The sequence below is a fragment of the Megascapheus bottae genome, chromosome 17 (genome assembly GCF_031878675.1).
Source record: "Megascapheus bottae isolate mThoBot1 chromosome 17, mThoBot2.hap1, whole genome shotgun sequence".
NCBI lineage: Eukaryota > Metazoa > Chordata > Mammalia > Rodentia > Geomyidae > Megascapheus > Megascapheus bottae.
Genome location: NC_143525.1, coordinates 28083184 through 28098469, shown reverse-complemented (window position 1 = coordinate 28098469; position 15286 = coordinate 28083184). Strand labels below are relative to the sequence as shown.

The following is a 15286-nucleotide window of genomic DNA, read 5'->3' as shown; positions in this document are numbered from 1 at the left end:
CAGTGACGGAGGAGTCCCAGCTAGGAGGCCGCGGCTCTCCCGTGACGGCGCCCGTCCGTCAGTGGGCGGATCGAAGTGAAGAGGGGTCCCTCACATTCCCAGGACGGACGGAGGGCCAGGACCAGCCGCGAGCCCAGAGGGAGGCCGGTCTTCCGCCATCCCACAATGCTCCGCTTCCCGGAAGCGCCGGGTTCCCCGGAAGTGCCCGGCTGGCTTGACAGCGCGAGTTTGAGGGATCCTCTGCCGCTGGAGGGTAGCAATTTGGGGTCCGGAGTGACGTTCGGAGGCTCTAGGCGCGTTGGGACGGGGCCATTTGGGGACCCAGTGGCGGGATGATGGAGGAGGAGGAGCTGGAGTTCGTGGAGGAGCTAGAGGCGGTGCTGCAGCTCACGCCTGAGGTGCAGCTGGCCATCGAGCAGGTGAGCGTCCCGCCCCCTCGAGGGCCTGAGGAGGCCGCTGCGGGCCGCGGGCCTGGGTGCGAGCTGGGTGAGAGGGAAAGCGGGCGCGGCGGGAAGCGGGGTGGGAAAGAGGGCTCAGCCGAGCCACGGGAGGCGTCCTTTCAGGCCTCGATTGCCTTTGGAAGCTGGTGCGTCGTGGGGTGTGTTCCCTGAGGGTGACCCTGGAAGAAGGCACCCCGGGAGTGGCCAGCTCAGCGTCTAGGGGGTGGTAGGGCTTCGTGCATTTCCCAGGCCGATTGCTCCCGTTTCTCTTGTGAGTCGCCCGGAATTAGCCATTGCTGAAGCGAGGGAATAGCAGGCCCGGGGACGTGTGGGAAATCATCCCCTTGGCTTTTTTTTTTTTCTTCTTTTTTTTTTGCTAGTCCTGGGGCTTGAACTCAGGGCCTGAGCACTGTCCATGGGCTTGCTCACGGCTTGCGCTCTACCACTTGAGCCACAGAACTACTTCTGGCTTTTTCTGCGTATGCGGTACCAAGGAATCGGAGCCCAGGACTTCATGCCTGTTAGGCAAGCACTCTACCACTAGGCCATATTTAACAGTTGAAAAATCCCCTGCAGTTTGGGCTATGTTGGAGAGTATTCCCAAGAGTCCCCTCTTCTCTGCAGCTCTGCAGGATATACATATATACATATATATATATATACACATATATATATATATATAATTTTTTTTTGCCAGTCCTGGGATTTGAATTCAGGGCCTGAACACTGTGCTTGGGCTTTCTCAAGGCTAGCACTCTACCACTTGAGCCATAACACTACTTCCAGCTTTTCCTGTGTATGTAGTACCAAGTAATCGATCCCGCGACTTCCACAACCCACTTCTTTTTGCAACAACAACAAAAAGGCATACATTTCAGTTAAGTTTTGGGCGTAAGTGGGCTCTAATGGAAAAAGCAGTTCAGTCAGTTATTTGGCTGGCTCGAATTTCAGAAATGTCAGGTTTTTTTTTTTTTAAAGAATATGAGTTCTAGAGATTTATCTAGTAAGTAGACATTTTGATGTCATGATAAATTTAGAACTTTTTCATACTTTAGTGGTCTGATTGAATAAAGTTCTGTGAACAATTACATAATAGCAAACTTGTAAAGATTAGTGATCTGTAAGGAGTTAGGAAGTGTTGATATAATGGAACCACATTTTATCCAGAGATAAGCTTCAAAGCCACAGCATAAACTGAAAAACCCTACAACATGTTACTCTTAAGTTGCTTATAAAATACAATGTATTACCATCTCTTTCTTTTTCCTCTCCTTTAAAAAACTTGTTTTCTGGGCTGGAGGAGTTTGGCCTAGTGGTAGAGTGCTTGGGGTTCAATTCCTTGGTACCACATACACAGAAAAAAAGCCAGAAATGGTGCTGAGGCTCAAGTGGTAGAGCTCTAGCTTGAGAAAGCCCAAGGACAGTACTTAGGCCTTGAGTTCAAGCCCCAGGACTGGCCAAAACCCCCCCAAAACCAAAACAACTTGTTTTCTTTACAGTGATGGAGATCAAATCCAGGACATTGCCCATGATAATCTAGGCCTCTCCCTCTGAGCTATATTCCATAAGTGTTTCTTTAATAAGTCTAGTATTGTCAGTTTTTTCCTTCAGCATTAGAGCCAATCAGTGGATAAAGTAGTTGGCTTCATTTAAGGGCTTTTTATATGAAAGCATATTAAAACTTAGGATGAACACTTATGGGCAGTAAGAAGATGCTCTAGCACCATTTTTTTCATATACAGTTGCAATGGATTTTGAAATTGTTTTTTCCTCCATCTTTCTTTTTTCTTTCTTCTCTTTCCATGAATACAAATGTTTTTTAGGTCTATCTTCCACATATGAGTGAAAACCAGCTGAAGGAAATGAGCTATTGTGCAAAACGTAACTCATATGTCTTGTATCATGTTTATACTGAGACGTAAACTCATGGCAGTCATGGTTCTCATCACTCCCTCTGTGGAGAGCATATAGTTGAGAATATGTAAATTATATTTACATAGGATGCATTTCTGCCATATGTATATGTTATTGAAACTGAAATGCTAAGCATTTAAAAAAGATAACACTTTGTTTTCTTCTTACCTTCCTCTTCCTTTACCTCTCCTTGACATGAGGGAAGACCTAAACATTTCTAAAAACTATTTTTTACCTCTCTGAAAGGTCATTTTTTGGTACTATATTTCATATAGTGAAATAGGGAAGGCATCTTCTATGAAGAAGTTGCTTCCTAGAATTCTAATTATTTCTCTGTGTGTGTGTGTGTGTGTGTGTGTGTGTGTGTCTGTGTGTGTGTGATGTGGTTTGATCTTGGCCTGGGTGCTGTTCCTGAGCTCTTCAGCTCTTCAGCTCAAGGCTACCACTCTACCCCCGGGCCTGGGCATTGTCCCTTAGCTCTTCCTCTCTAGGCTACCACCTTACCCTTGAGCCAAACCCTACTTCCTATTTTCTAGAGGTTAATTGGAGATAAGAGTCTCAGGTCCTTTTGTGCCCAGGCTGGCTTTGAACCTTGATCCTTAGATCTCAGCCTCCTGAAAACTTAGGATCACAAGTGTGAGTTACTGTGCCTGTCTTAATGCTAATTATCTTGAACTGGTAAAAACTAAGGATGCAGAGCTTCATTTAACAGCTTTTATAATCTATCTTTTTACAAGTTGTGACTTTTGAAGGTGATTGGCTGGTTAGCTGTATCTCTCAGAAGGTGATTTGCTTTCTTAATCTGAATGCCAACAGTCCATTTCTTTTAATTTTTTCTTTTCCATATTGTTTTACCTAGATCTCCTTTTTTTTTTTTTGCCAGTCCTGGCTTGAGCTCAGGGCCTGAGTACTGTCCTTGGGCTTTCTCAAGGCTAGAGCGCTATAACTTGAGCCACAGAACCACTTCTGTTTTTTTTCTGTGTACATGGTACCGAGGAATTGAACCTGCGTCTTTGTGCATGCTAGGCAAGCACTCTACCATTAGGCTAAACTCCTGGCCCCTAGATCTCCTTTTTTTTTTCTTTCTTTTTTTTTTGTGACATTGTCTTAAGCATAAAATTTGCTTCAAAGCAGGCTGAAGATGTAGCATAGTGGTAGAACACTTGTGTGGGATGCACAAGACTGCCACCATTTTTCCCCATACAAAGATCAGTGTATTTTCAAATTATTCATTCTCTTTCTTTTTTCTTCTGTTTTCTCTCTCCTCTCCATGAATGTCGTCTTGTTCTAGTTACCACATATAAGCAAAACTATATATTTGACTAGCACCATTAAAAAACAACAACTGGTGGCTCATGCCTGTAATTGTACTCTGAAGGTGGATGATTCAAATCCAGGCCCTGCAGAAAGTTCCTCAAGAACTTTCAACCCTCATTTCAATCAATAAAGCTAGTCATGGTTGGCCTGGGCTATTGTCCCTAAGCTATTCAGGAAGCATAATTAAGAGGAATGCAGTCCAGGCAGGTATGGATATAAATGAGAGACCCTATTTGAAATATAGCTAAGGCAAAAAAGGTTAAGGGCTTGGAACGAGTGACAGAATGCCTGTAATTGCAAACAAAGCCTTGAGTTCAAACTCCATTATTGCATAACCAAAAATAACCATAACAGAAAAGACACCTGTATGGTAGAAAAGTTTATTATCATGGCTTTCTTTTTTTTTTAATTGAATTCATGTTTAATAATTACAGGCATCATGCCCCCCTTCCCCCTGCCCAGGCAGCAGCAGGGGTGGTGCAGGGGCTGGGGCATTTGCCCCCAGCAGCGAGGACGGCAGTCCCAAGAGTGATTTTCAGAAAATAAAAAAGGACCCCCAGGGGCAGGTGGTGGTGCCCCCCCCAAGACACACCAAATTTCAAGAGCTTTCTTTCTTTTTTTTTAATCCATCCTGGTGTATTTATTTCCTAGTTGTTGGGAGCCAGAGTGGAATCAAACTGTACCTTGACTTGCATCAGACGATGGCTTTATTGTCTTATTGTTTTCTGGCCCTATTCTATGTAAATGACCTGAGAATTACCATATGAATGTAACACCTGGAGGTTCCCTGGGTCTGGAGGAGGGAAGAAGCGGGAGTGAAAAATAAACGCGGCAGTCTTTACCTGGACTGCGGACATCCCGGACCCGGTGTGTCTGTCTCTCTTCTATTTCTTCCTAGTCCTTGCCCCCGATTTCAGGAACCCCAATCTGCGAACCCTGGTTTGCTGCCGGTTGGCCCTGGCATCTAGTTACTTATTTTCATATATTTTTATTGCAATTAATAGAAGAGTTACATTGTATTCACCAGATAGACGGTGTATTACTTCACATATCTTGGTCCCCATTTCCCTCCCTCCGCCTCAGCCCGTCATCTTGTTTTCCTCCCTTCCCTATTCGACTTCAAATAATCAAATACGCATAGATACAATATATCAGATAACCAGGAGGAGTACTGTAACAATATGAGATAACCAAGGGACAGCAAAAGTGATGAGAGATAACATAGTACATTAAGGACAACAATCATTCCTTATATGGCTTTTGTTTCTATATCCTGGAGGTCCTTTCATTTAGTGTCATTTTATATGGCCTTATGAATCTACATTTTACCATGGCTTTCTTAATACAAGATATTATCAGTTTGTTTAGTGTCCTAATAGACATACCTGCTGCCATGTCCTTGTCTCTGAGATTTTATTGGTATCTGTGGAACTTTCCACATTTGCCTTATTCAGTGGGCTAAAATGTGAACCCTATGCAGATATTAAAAATTTGGGCCAGGTGCAGTGGTTCATGCCTGTAATCCTAGCTACTCAGGAGGCTGAGATCTGAGGATCTCAGTTCAAAGCCAGCCTGGGCACTAAAGTCGATGAGAATCTTATCTCCAATTAATGACTAGAAAACCAGAAATGGTGCTGTGGCTCCAGGGGTAAGGCAGTAGCCTTGAGCTGAAAAGCTCAAGGACTGCACACAGGCCCAGAGTTCAAGCCCCTTGACACCCCCCCTCAAAAAAAAAATATGTGTGTGTGTGTGTGTGTATTTGCCTTAGTAGATATTTATGGAATATCTATTATGTATGAAGCATTATAAAGTGAAAAAATGGTTTTCAGGGCATTTACTATATAACAGGAATGGAAGATTATATAAAACAAGGTAAAAAAAATTGTTACTGTTTTTGTTTTGTTTTTGTGCTGGTCCTGGGCCTTGAACTCAGGACCTGGGCACTGTCACTAAACATTTTTGTTCGAGGCTAGTATGTTATATCCAGCAAACCAGTAGTTGAGCCACTGTACAACTTCCAGCTTTTTCTGAATAGTTTGTTGGAGATAAGAGTCTCATAGCCATGGGGCCAAGAGTTTGACATAGTGGTAGAGTGCTTGCCTAGCATGCATAAAGACCTGGGTTCGATTCCTCTGTACCACATATATAGAAAAGCTGGAGGTGGTGCTGTGGCTCAAGTGGTAGAGTATTAACCTTAAGGAAAGCCTAAGGACAGTGCTCAGGCCCTGAGTTCAGTCCCCAGGACTGGCATAAAAAAAATCAAAGAAAGAAACAAAAAATTCTCAGCCTTTCTTGCCTGGGTTGGCTTCAAACTGCAATCTCAGATCTCACCCACCTGAGTAGCTAGAATTATAGACATGAGCCACTAGTGCCCAGCAAAAAATTGTTCTTTTAATCACAAAAATTATTGGCATTAATGCTGTTCAACATGATTTTTGCCATGTTTTTATGTAGGTATTTCCAAGCCAGGATCCTCTAGATCGAGCAGACTTCAATGCTGTTGAGTACATCAATACCTTGTTCCCAACAGAGCAAGTAAGTATTGAGTTGTAGGTTTCTTTCTTTTTAGTGGCTTCTGGCTCATCCTTGGGGTATAGTTGTTATATTGTACTACATAATCTAAAGGCGATTGATAAACAAAGGAGAATGAGTTCAGATCAAATCAAGCTAACTGTTAAAGTGGAACTCTTTGGTTAGTAAGCATATTATTAGAAACCAGGTGGTAAGAATCTCCTTCTACTCCCTTACACCAAAATTTATGAGTCAGGCAGAATAAGCACTGAGTCATGAAACAACTTTCATTCCTATTTCAAAAAATAAATTTTTATCCTTTCTGTTTTGTATTGTTTTGTTGGGTGCTTTGCCTAAATAGATTTTTTTTTTTAAAAAAAACAGGAGACCAGAATTAGAAGAAGCAGCTGAGTTAGGAGAAGGGCAGCTAGTGTTTTTAGTTTTTCATTTGTCCATTTAGCAAATATGCAGTGGGCACCTTTTATATTGTCATTCACTACCACTACCTTGGGTTCTGAGGTTACAAAGATGCATGAAACTCTATTCTTGCCCTAGCCATACATGATCTTCCATGCTGTGGGAGAGGTATGGGACAATACAGTGAGGGACAAAAGAATAATTCTTCCTATGAAAACCCAAACCTCATGTAATCCTCTGGCAGATCTTTATGGATTTACTTACTTATTCAGTCAGACAGTCAAACTCAGCAGTTATTTGACATGTCTACTGAGTACAGGCACCGTTTTAAAAATGGGAAAGAAATAAAAATGGTGTCCATAATAGGGTAGTTCTTAGTGTCAGGGAACTTAGTGTGGAGAGGAAGACAAGAAATAAGCCAGCAAATACTGAGTGTTCATGGCTCACATCTGTAATCCTAGCTACTCAGGCGGCTGGGGTTTGGAGGATTGTGGTTTGAAGCCATAAAAGTTTCAAGACTCCATCTCCATTCAACCAGAGAAAAGCTGGCTAAAGGTGTGAGTCAAGTGGTAAAGCACCAGCCATGAACAAGAAAGCTAAGCCTGGAATGGGGCGGGGGAGAAAGAAAGAAAAAAAAGCCTAAAGGGAGGATCTCTGCAGCTGTTCCGGTTAAGCTGAGACCTCATATCTATGAAGGAGGCAGGCCTGTGGCAATCTGGTGGAACATTATTCTAGGTGGATCATCAGTTAGGTTCATCTTCCTAGAATGTTAGGAGAGAGGGCCATTGTGATCAGAGAAGGCAGGAAGCCCAGTTAGGAGGCTAATGCAGTAGTTCACTGCATTAGATAAAACTCATCCAATTTGGTACTGTAGGATGAAGGTACACGTTCATCTAGAATATAAACTTTATTTACTTACTCAGTTTAGAAAAAAAAAAAAGGTCTACTCTGCCTATACTTAGAAATATGTGGGACTGGGAATGCTGTCAGTGATAGAGTACCTACTTTGCTTGCTGGAAGCCCTAAATTCAGTCCCTTGCAGGAAAGAGAATGGAGAGAGGGAGAGGGATGAGGGAAGGAGAGGGGAGAAGAGGGAAAAGGGAGAAAATAAAGACAAAAAAATTCTGGGATAAGGGAGTAAACAAGCAGATGTGGTTCCTGCCAACATAGAATTCGTGGTCTAAATTTTTGCTCCTTTACCATAACTATCACAATAGTTAACATATTTGGAGTGTTTACTGTGCATCATCCCATCTGTGATTCCCTTGCCACCCTTGTTTCCAGTGAGAATAATGAAGTATACAGAGATGAGGAACACTCAGCTGAGGTGCAATAGAGTTGTCAGGAAGGAAATATATCAGTCCTACTGAGAGCAGCCTGGAGAATACAAAGAGACTTTGCTGGGGAAATGGCAGTGTAGCGGGTATGACAGGTCCAGTTAGAAATTTTGAACCTTAATTTCTAGCCTGCGTAGAAATTTCCAGACTATGTAGGTGTTGTTGACACCTTCATCCACTTTTGACAGTAAGGGGAAAAGCAAGTCTCAGTGGGAGGTAGAGTTAGAGGAAGGTAGAAGCACATCCTGGTTGAAATATGTGGTTGAAAATTCATATGTGTAGCTTATCATTGTTAGTATCTTGATATATATCCTTTCAAACTTTTCTTTTTTTGAATTAAAAATCTTTTTTTTTTTTGCCTGTTTTTTATTTGTTTTGTTTTGCCTTTAATTGAACTAGATTCCTAGCCCTTGTTTGAACTCATGGCTTCATGCTTGCAGACACTTTGCCAGTAGAGTTATATCCCCAGACCGTAGAATTTTTTTTTTCCGGTTGTGGGTCTTCAACTCTGGGTCTGGGCACTGTCCTTGAGCTCCTCAGCTCTAACACTCTACCACTTGAGCCACAGTGCCACTTCTAGTTTTCTGATGGTTAATTGGAGATAAATGTCTCATGGACTTTCGTGCCCTGGCTGGCTTTGAACTACGATCCTCAGATCTCAGCCTCCTGAGTAGCTAGGATTAGAGGCATGAGTCACTGGCACCTGGCATAGAGTTGGTTTTTTTTTGTTGTTGTTGTGTTTTTTTGTTTTTTTGCCAGTCCTGGGTCTTGGACTCAGGGCCTAAGCACTGTTCTTGGACTTTCCCCAAGGCTAGCACTCTACCACTTGAGCCACAGTGCCACTTCTAGTTTTCTGGTAGTTAATTGGAGATAAATGTCTCATGGACTTTCATGCCCCGGCTTGCTTTAAACTGCAATCCTCAGATCTCAGCCTGCTGAGTAGCTAGGATTAGAGGCATGAGTCACTGGCACCTGGCATAGAGTTTTTTTTTTTTTTTTTTGCCAGTCCTGGATCTTGGACTCAGTGCCTAAGCACTGTTCTTGGCCTTTCCCCAAGGCTAGCGCTCTACCACTTGAGCCACAGCACCACTTCCAGCTTTTTCTGTGTATGTGGTACCAAGGAATTGAATCCAGGTCTTCATGCATGCTAGGTAAGAATTCTGAGCCTGGGTGCTGTCCCTGAGCTCTTCAGCTCAAGGTACTGCCCTACGCCTTAGCCACAGCGCCACTTCTGGTATTCTGTCGATTAATTGGGGATAAGAGTCTCATGGACTTTTTAGTGCCTGGGCTGTCTTTGAACAGTGATCCTCAGATCTTTGCCTCCTGAGCAGCTAGGATTACAGGTGTGAGCCATCATACCTGGCCCCAATTTTTTTTTGCTAGGCGCTAGTGGCTCATACCACTACATATATGTGCATATGTGTTTGTATATATATAAATATATATACAAACACATATATATGTATTACATATATATATATGTAATTGTTGCTAACAATAGTTAACCTTCTGTGCTATACAAGATACAATAGAAGATATTCCTGCTATCAAGCTGTATCCCCTTCCAAACTTTTCTAATGAACATATTAATTTTTAAATAAAACTTTACAAATGATATATGGTGTGATTGTCTTTTTGGAGATTTCATAAGCAGCCTTCATAGCTCAACATTTTCAGTAATGGGAACTTTAGGAATTACTAGATACAGACACTGGTAACAACTTGCATAAGGAAAGACAGCAAGTATGACATGTCAATGTCTAACTTATCACCTTGTCAAGGACTCTGATTCAACTAAACAAAAAAGAAGTGTTAGATTGGAAACTCCATCGGAAACTACCTTCTACTCACCTGTTTCTGAAGAGGTGTGTGTCTAATTGGTTTTTAAATTGCTGAAGGAAGCTCAAAACTTTTGTTGTTCCAAAGATTCTAGTATATAGCTTGCCTATTGCCTTCACAGTCCTGATTGTGTATAGTGTAGTTTCTTAGATTATCACCAAAAAGTTTATGACACAGAGTAGCCTCTTGTTTCCCTCACTCGAGTTACAATTTACATATAGTTCATCTGCCAACCTAGATTTCCATAGAACTTCATGAAAAAGTAATAGGAAGTAGTGTCCTAACATACTGTTTCTTTTAATGATTGCTAAATATTGGTCACAGCCTATTATATATCCCATAGATTGCCAATAAATGAGGGAAAGTAAGTTGTAAAAGATGTCCACATGTCAAGAATGTGTGGTTTATTGTCACTCTAAGAAGAATGTGGAGGTACTTCTGTTGAGTGGTAGGTGTGTGTGTCTGTAGCTGCCAGAGGCTGGAATGGGGGGCCCTGAACACATTCTTGGATGTCTCTCTTTTACCAGATTCAGGTAAGGGGTGACAGTGGGGCTCTGAGGGAAAATGAGTTTAACCTTCTGTGTTTATCTGAACTCCCCACAGGGTGTTAAAGAGTAGTCAGGTTTGAGGACAGTGATCTAGAAATTTGTTTTAGTCTCTTAGGCATAAATTGAATGTCATCGTTGTTTATGTTTTTTATTGGAAATTCTATTAAAAGAAACTAAATGAAACTTCGTGAAAATATAGTATAACCCTCGCACTCAGAAGGCAAATATGCAGAATGATTATTTGAGCCAATGGTCAATGAGTTGTGAGGAGCCTAGGCAACAAAGAGAAACTCTGGTATGTGAGAAGTGGGGGGTGGGAGAGGGAATATAGTATAATTAAGAATTTTGAAACACAGTAGGTTAGAGGTATGGCTTAGTTGGTAGACCTCTAGCCAATGAACAAAGTGTCATATACCAAGATTGAGTACTTCTCTTGCAACCAAAGAAAAGAAAAAAAAATATTGAAACACATCTAGAGGGATTTTTTTGTTTTTTGTATTTGTGTGTGTGTGTGTGTGTGTGTGTGTGTGTGTGTGCGCGCGCCTATATGCACGCCTGCTGGTACCAGGACTTGAACTCAAAGCCTCTTGTTCTCAGTTCATTCATGGTTGGCACTCTACCACTTGAGCCATGCCTCTAGCCCAGTTTCAAGCTTCAGTTCTCAGATCTCAGCCTCTTGAGTAGTTAGGATTCTTAGGATGAGCCATCAGCACCTGGTGATATATAGAACACTTTAATATAATTTTTAATAACTTTTAGAATGCTGTAAGTCTGTATTACTATGAAAAAAACCCTAGGTAGGAAATCATCAGCCCATTTTAGTTTTTAGAAAGCCATATATTATCATACAAAAAATGTAAGCCAGGCATGGTGGCTCATGCCTGTAATCCTAGCTACTCAGGAGGCTGAGATCTGAGGATTTCAGTTCAAAGCCAGCCCAGACATTGAAGATCTTGAAACTCTTACCTTCAATTAACCACTAGAAAACTGGAAGTGCACTGTGGGATAGGTCAGTAGCCTGGAGCTGAAGAGCTCAGAGACAGTACCCAGGCCCAGAGAGTCCAAGCCTCAGAACCTACAAAACAATAACAACAAACAAAAAAAATGTAATAGAAAAGTATATTACATTGCAGTATAGCAATTTTACTTTTGATTTATTTCTAACCAGCACAAGTTATCATTAAAATCAGAGCAACACTTGTCAGTAATGAAAACATTTAAAACCTATGTGATTAAAACTGATTCCATTTCAGCTAAGCCGGAATAGTGAGACTCATAGAGAGGATATACCACTTCCCTCAGGTAGCCCATCCAGAGTCCCACAAAGTTGGCTGCCAATTCCAGAGTAGCCCTGCTCCATACTTGAGCATTCCTGCCATAGGGAGGTAGAAAACTGATGTCCTGTCCAGATGTTTTGGAACGCAAAAGTAGTAGGCCAAGGGGCCAGGAGTTGGCCCAGTGGTAGAGTGCTTGCCTAGCGTGCACAAAGACACTGGTTCTATTCCTGGGTACCACATACATAGGAAAAAAAAAAAAGCCAGGAAGTGGTGCTATGGCTGGAGATCTAGCCTTGAGAAAGCCCAAGGACGGTGCTCAGACCCCAAGTTCAAAGCCAGAAGTGGCAAAAAACAAACAAACAAAACAAAACTAGGTCAACAACTATTGTATTGAAGCTATGCATAGCGATTCATGCGGTAATCCAAGCGATTCAGGAGGCTGAGTTCAGGAGGGTTCATGATTTGAGGTCAGCGTAGGCAAAAAGTTTGCAAGACCCTACCTCCCTGCCTCTTTGTTAACTTTAACCAATGTCTTTATAAGTGGCAGAGATATCAATAAATCAGGTCTAATAGTGTAGCCTGATTTATTTGATTTTTCTACTAATGGATTTTCTACTGGGTCTTCACTTTTTAAAATGTAATTATAGGGCTGGGAGTTTGGCCTAGTGGTAAAGTGTTTACCTAGCATGCACAAAGACCTGGATTTGATTTCTTGGTACCGCATATATAGGAAAATCTAGAACTGTTGCTTTGGCTCAGGTGGTGGAGCTCTAGCTTTGAGAAAGCTCAAGGACAGTGCTTAGGCCCTGAGTTCACGCCCCAGAACTGGCACACAAAAAGATGTAGTTATATCATTATATCTGACTGTGTATTTGGGTTTATTAGAAAATTTACTATTATTTACCTAAGACCATATCTATGGATTTTTAAATTGAAGAAATGGTTACTGTACCACTACTGACTGATACACAATGACCTGTAAGTCACACTGTGACATGGAAAAAGTCTGGTGCTGTACATTTAGGGAGATACCCTTAACACAAAGGTTACTGAGAAAGAAGAGGAAACTGGTGTGATGGCTCACACCTGTAATCCTAGCTACACATAGGCTTAGATCTGAGGATAGAGGTGGAGCCTTGAAGCCAGCCAGGCAGAAAAGTTCAACAGACTCTTCAATTAACAAGCAAAAAGCTAGAACTGGAGGTGTGGCTTAAGTAGAATACTTGTCATTAGTGAAAAGGCCAAACAGGAACACAAGGGCCCAAGTTCAATTATATACAGCCCAGATTTGACAGTATCAGATGGACTTAAGTTGAATTAGATTGTACAATGAAAGTAACTTCTTTCTTTGTGAGATTTATCCCTATTTCAGACAATGGTTTGATATCTGAAAATTGTGAGTAATCATGGCTTTGCTCCAGTGATGAGATATGAACAGCCCATTATGACATCTCAGATACCCATGACCTGTTTCTGTTACCAAAACTGCACCTGGACTCCTCATGTCAGTAAAGGGAGCTGGGAGCCACTTTTTTCTTTATTTCTTTTGTATATATTGTTGTATATATTTATTTTGGTGCCAGTGCTGGGTCTTGAACTCAGAGCCTGGCTTGGGCTCTGCCCCTGAGCTTTTGTACTCAAGGATAATGCTCTACCATTTAAGCCACAGCTCTACTTCTACATTTCTGGTGGTATATTGGAAATAAGAGTAACATGCACTTTGTGTGTGTGTGTGTGTGTGTGTGTGTGTGTGTGTGTGTGTGCGCGCATGCGTGTGTGTGAGAGAGAGAGAAAGAGGGAGAGAGAGAGGGAGAGAGGGGAGAGAGAGCGAGTGCGCGCGTGCGAGCTTGAACTAGGCCTGGGCGCTGTCCCTGAGCCCTTTAGCTCAAGGCTACTGCCGTATGCCTGGGCTTGGTTGTTGTCCCTGAGCCCTTTAGCTCAAAGCTACCACCCTACCCTTGAGCCAAGCCCCACTTCTTGTTTTCTACAAGTTAACTGGAGATGAGTCTCAGGTCCTTTTGTGCCTGGGATGGCTTTGAACCTTGATCCTCAGATCTCAGCCTCCTGAGTACCTAGGATTACAGGCATGAACCACTCACTGCACCCAGCTGCATGCACTTTTGTGCACAGGCAGGCTTCGCACTGAGATCCTCTGATCTCAGCCTCCAGAATAGCTAAGATTGTAGCTATGAGCTACTGGTTGGGAGCCATTTACAACCACAATTCTTATCTTATCTCCAATTTCTTTTTTTTCTTTCTTCTAGTCTTGGGGCTTGGACTCAGGGCCTAAGCACTGTCTTTGGACTTTCTCAAGGATAGACCTCTTCCACTTCAGAGCCACAGCACCATTTTCTGGCTTTTTCTATGTATGTGGTACCGAGGAATCGAACCGGGGTCATCGTGCATCCTAGGCAAGCACTCTACCACTAGGCAAAATTCCTTCCCCTCTCTTTTTTTTTTTTTTTTTTGCCAATCCTGGGCCTTGAACTCAGGGCCTGAGCACTGCCCTGAGCACTTTTGCTCATGGCTAATGTTCTCCCACTTGAGCTACAGTACCACTTCTGGCTTTTTCTGTATATGTGGTACTGAGAAATTGAACCCAGGGTTTTGTGCATGCTAGGCAAGCACGCTACTACTAGGCTACTTCAGCCCCCTTCCAATTCCTTTTGAAGTAGAATATCTGTTAGAGGGAGGGAAAGAGGACTTAAATTTTTTTTATTTTGATAACTTTTTGAGTTAAAATGCTTCTTCCTCTCCTCCAGAGTAGTAGTCTCTATCCTCCAGTAGAGGGCACCATTTCCTCATATTTTCCCATCTCTAAGGTTTTTATCATCTTAAAAAGAAAACCTTTACTATAATTACAGTATAGTACATAATCAACATATAGTAATTAAAAACAACTATAGGAAAAAAGAAGAAAATTATAAATCTTTTCACAGAGTGAAACTATTAGTTTTATAGATGACAACCATTAGTATTACATCATTAGGATTTAATCTTCCAGACTTTTTTTTCCCCTCGTAGATCTACATACATAAAAAATAAAGTTATTTGATGGTTGGGGTATAACGTGCCATAGAGGATCATATAAATCTTCTTCTTTGAGACAGGGTCTTATGTAATTCTGGCTGGATCTGTATTTTCATTCTTCCTTAGCCTCCTAAGTGTTGGGATTATAGGTAGGTACTTACACTTGGCTTGAATTAGGAATTTTTTTTTTCCTTTGGTTATAGAGTTTGAATTTAGTTGCCTAGTATGTGCTAGACAAATACTCTACCATTAAACTACAATTTTAGCCCTTTTTTTTTTGTGCTGGTCATTTTGGGGTAGGGTCTCCCTTTCTGCTCCAGCACTTGCTTAAAATGTAATCTGCCTGTTTTGTTTCATTGTAGCTTAGGATAATAGGCATGCATCACCAAACCCACTCTCCATTGTAAAGTAGACTTTCAAACTTTTCTGCCTAGGATGGTCTTGAACTGTGATTCTCCAAATCTTAATCTCTCTTGAGTAGCTAAGATCACAGACATTAGCTGTCAGCCCCATGTTTACTTATATAACTTACTTTTTTCTTGTGCCGGGATTTGAACTCAGAGCCTTGCACTTCCTTGGTTTGCTTGCTCAGTTAACATTCTACCACTTAGACCAGGCCTCCAACCTAGATTTTGCTGATTTAATGGGATATTGTA

At 41.9% G+C, this 15286-nt stretch overlaps 1 protein-coding gene across 2 annotated transcripts in view; it reads left to right on the top strand.

The window, feature by feature from the left end:
- The first annotated feature begins 209 nt into the window (after positions 1 to 209).
- Vps53 (VPS53 subunit of GARP complex) overlaps positions 210 to 15286 on the top strand; it is a 128296-nt gene continuing 113219 nt past the window's right edge. For both annotated transcript variants that reach the window (XM_090350483.1, XM_090350482.1), the window contains exons 1-2: positions 210 to 419; positions 6126 to 6206. In XM_090350483.1, coding sequence (XP_090206609.1) covers positions 333 to 419; positions 6126 to 6206 — 168 coding nt within the window. In that variant the 5' untranslated portion in view covers positions 210 to 332. The remainder of the gene's footprint in view (positions 420 to 6125; positions 6207 to 15286) is intronic.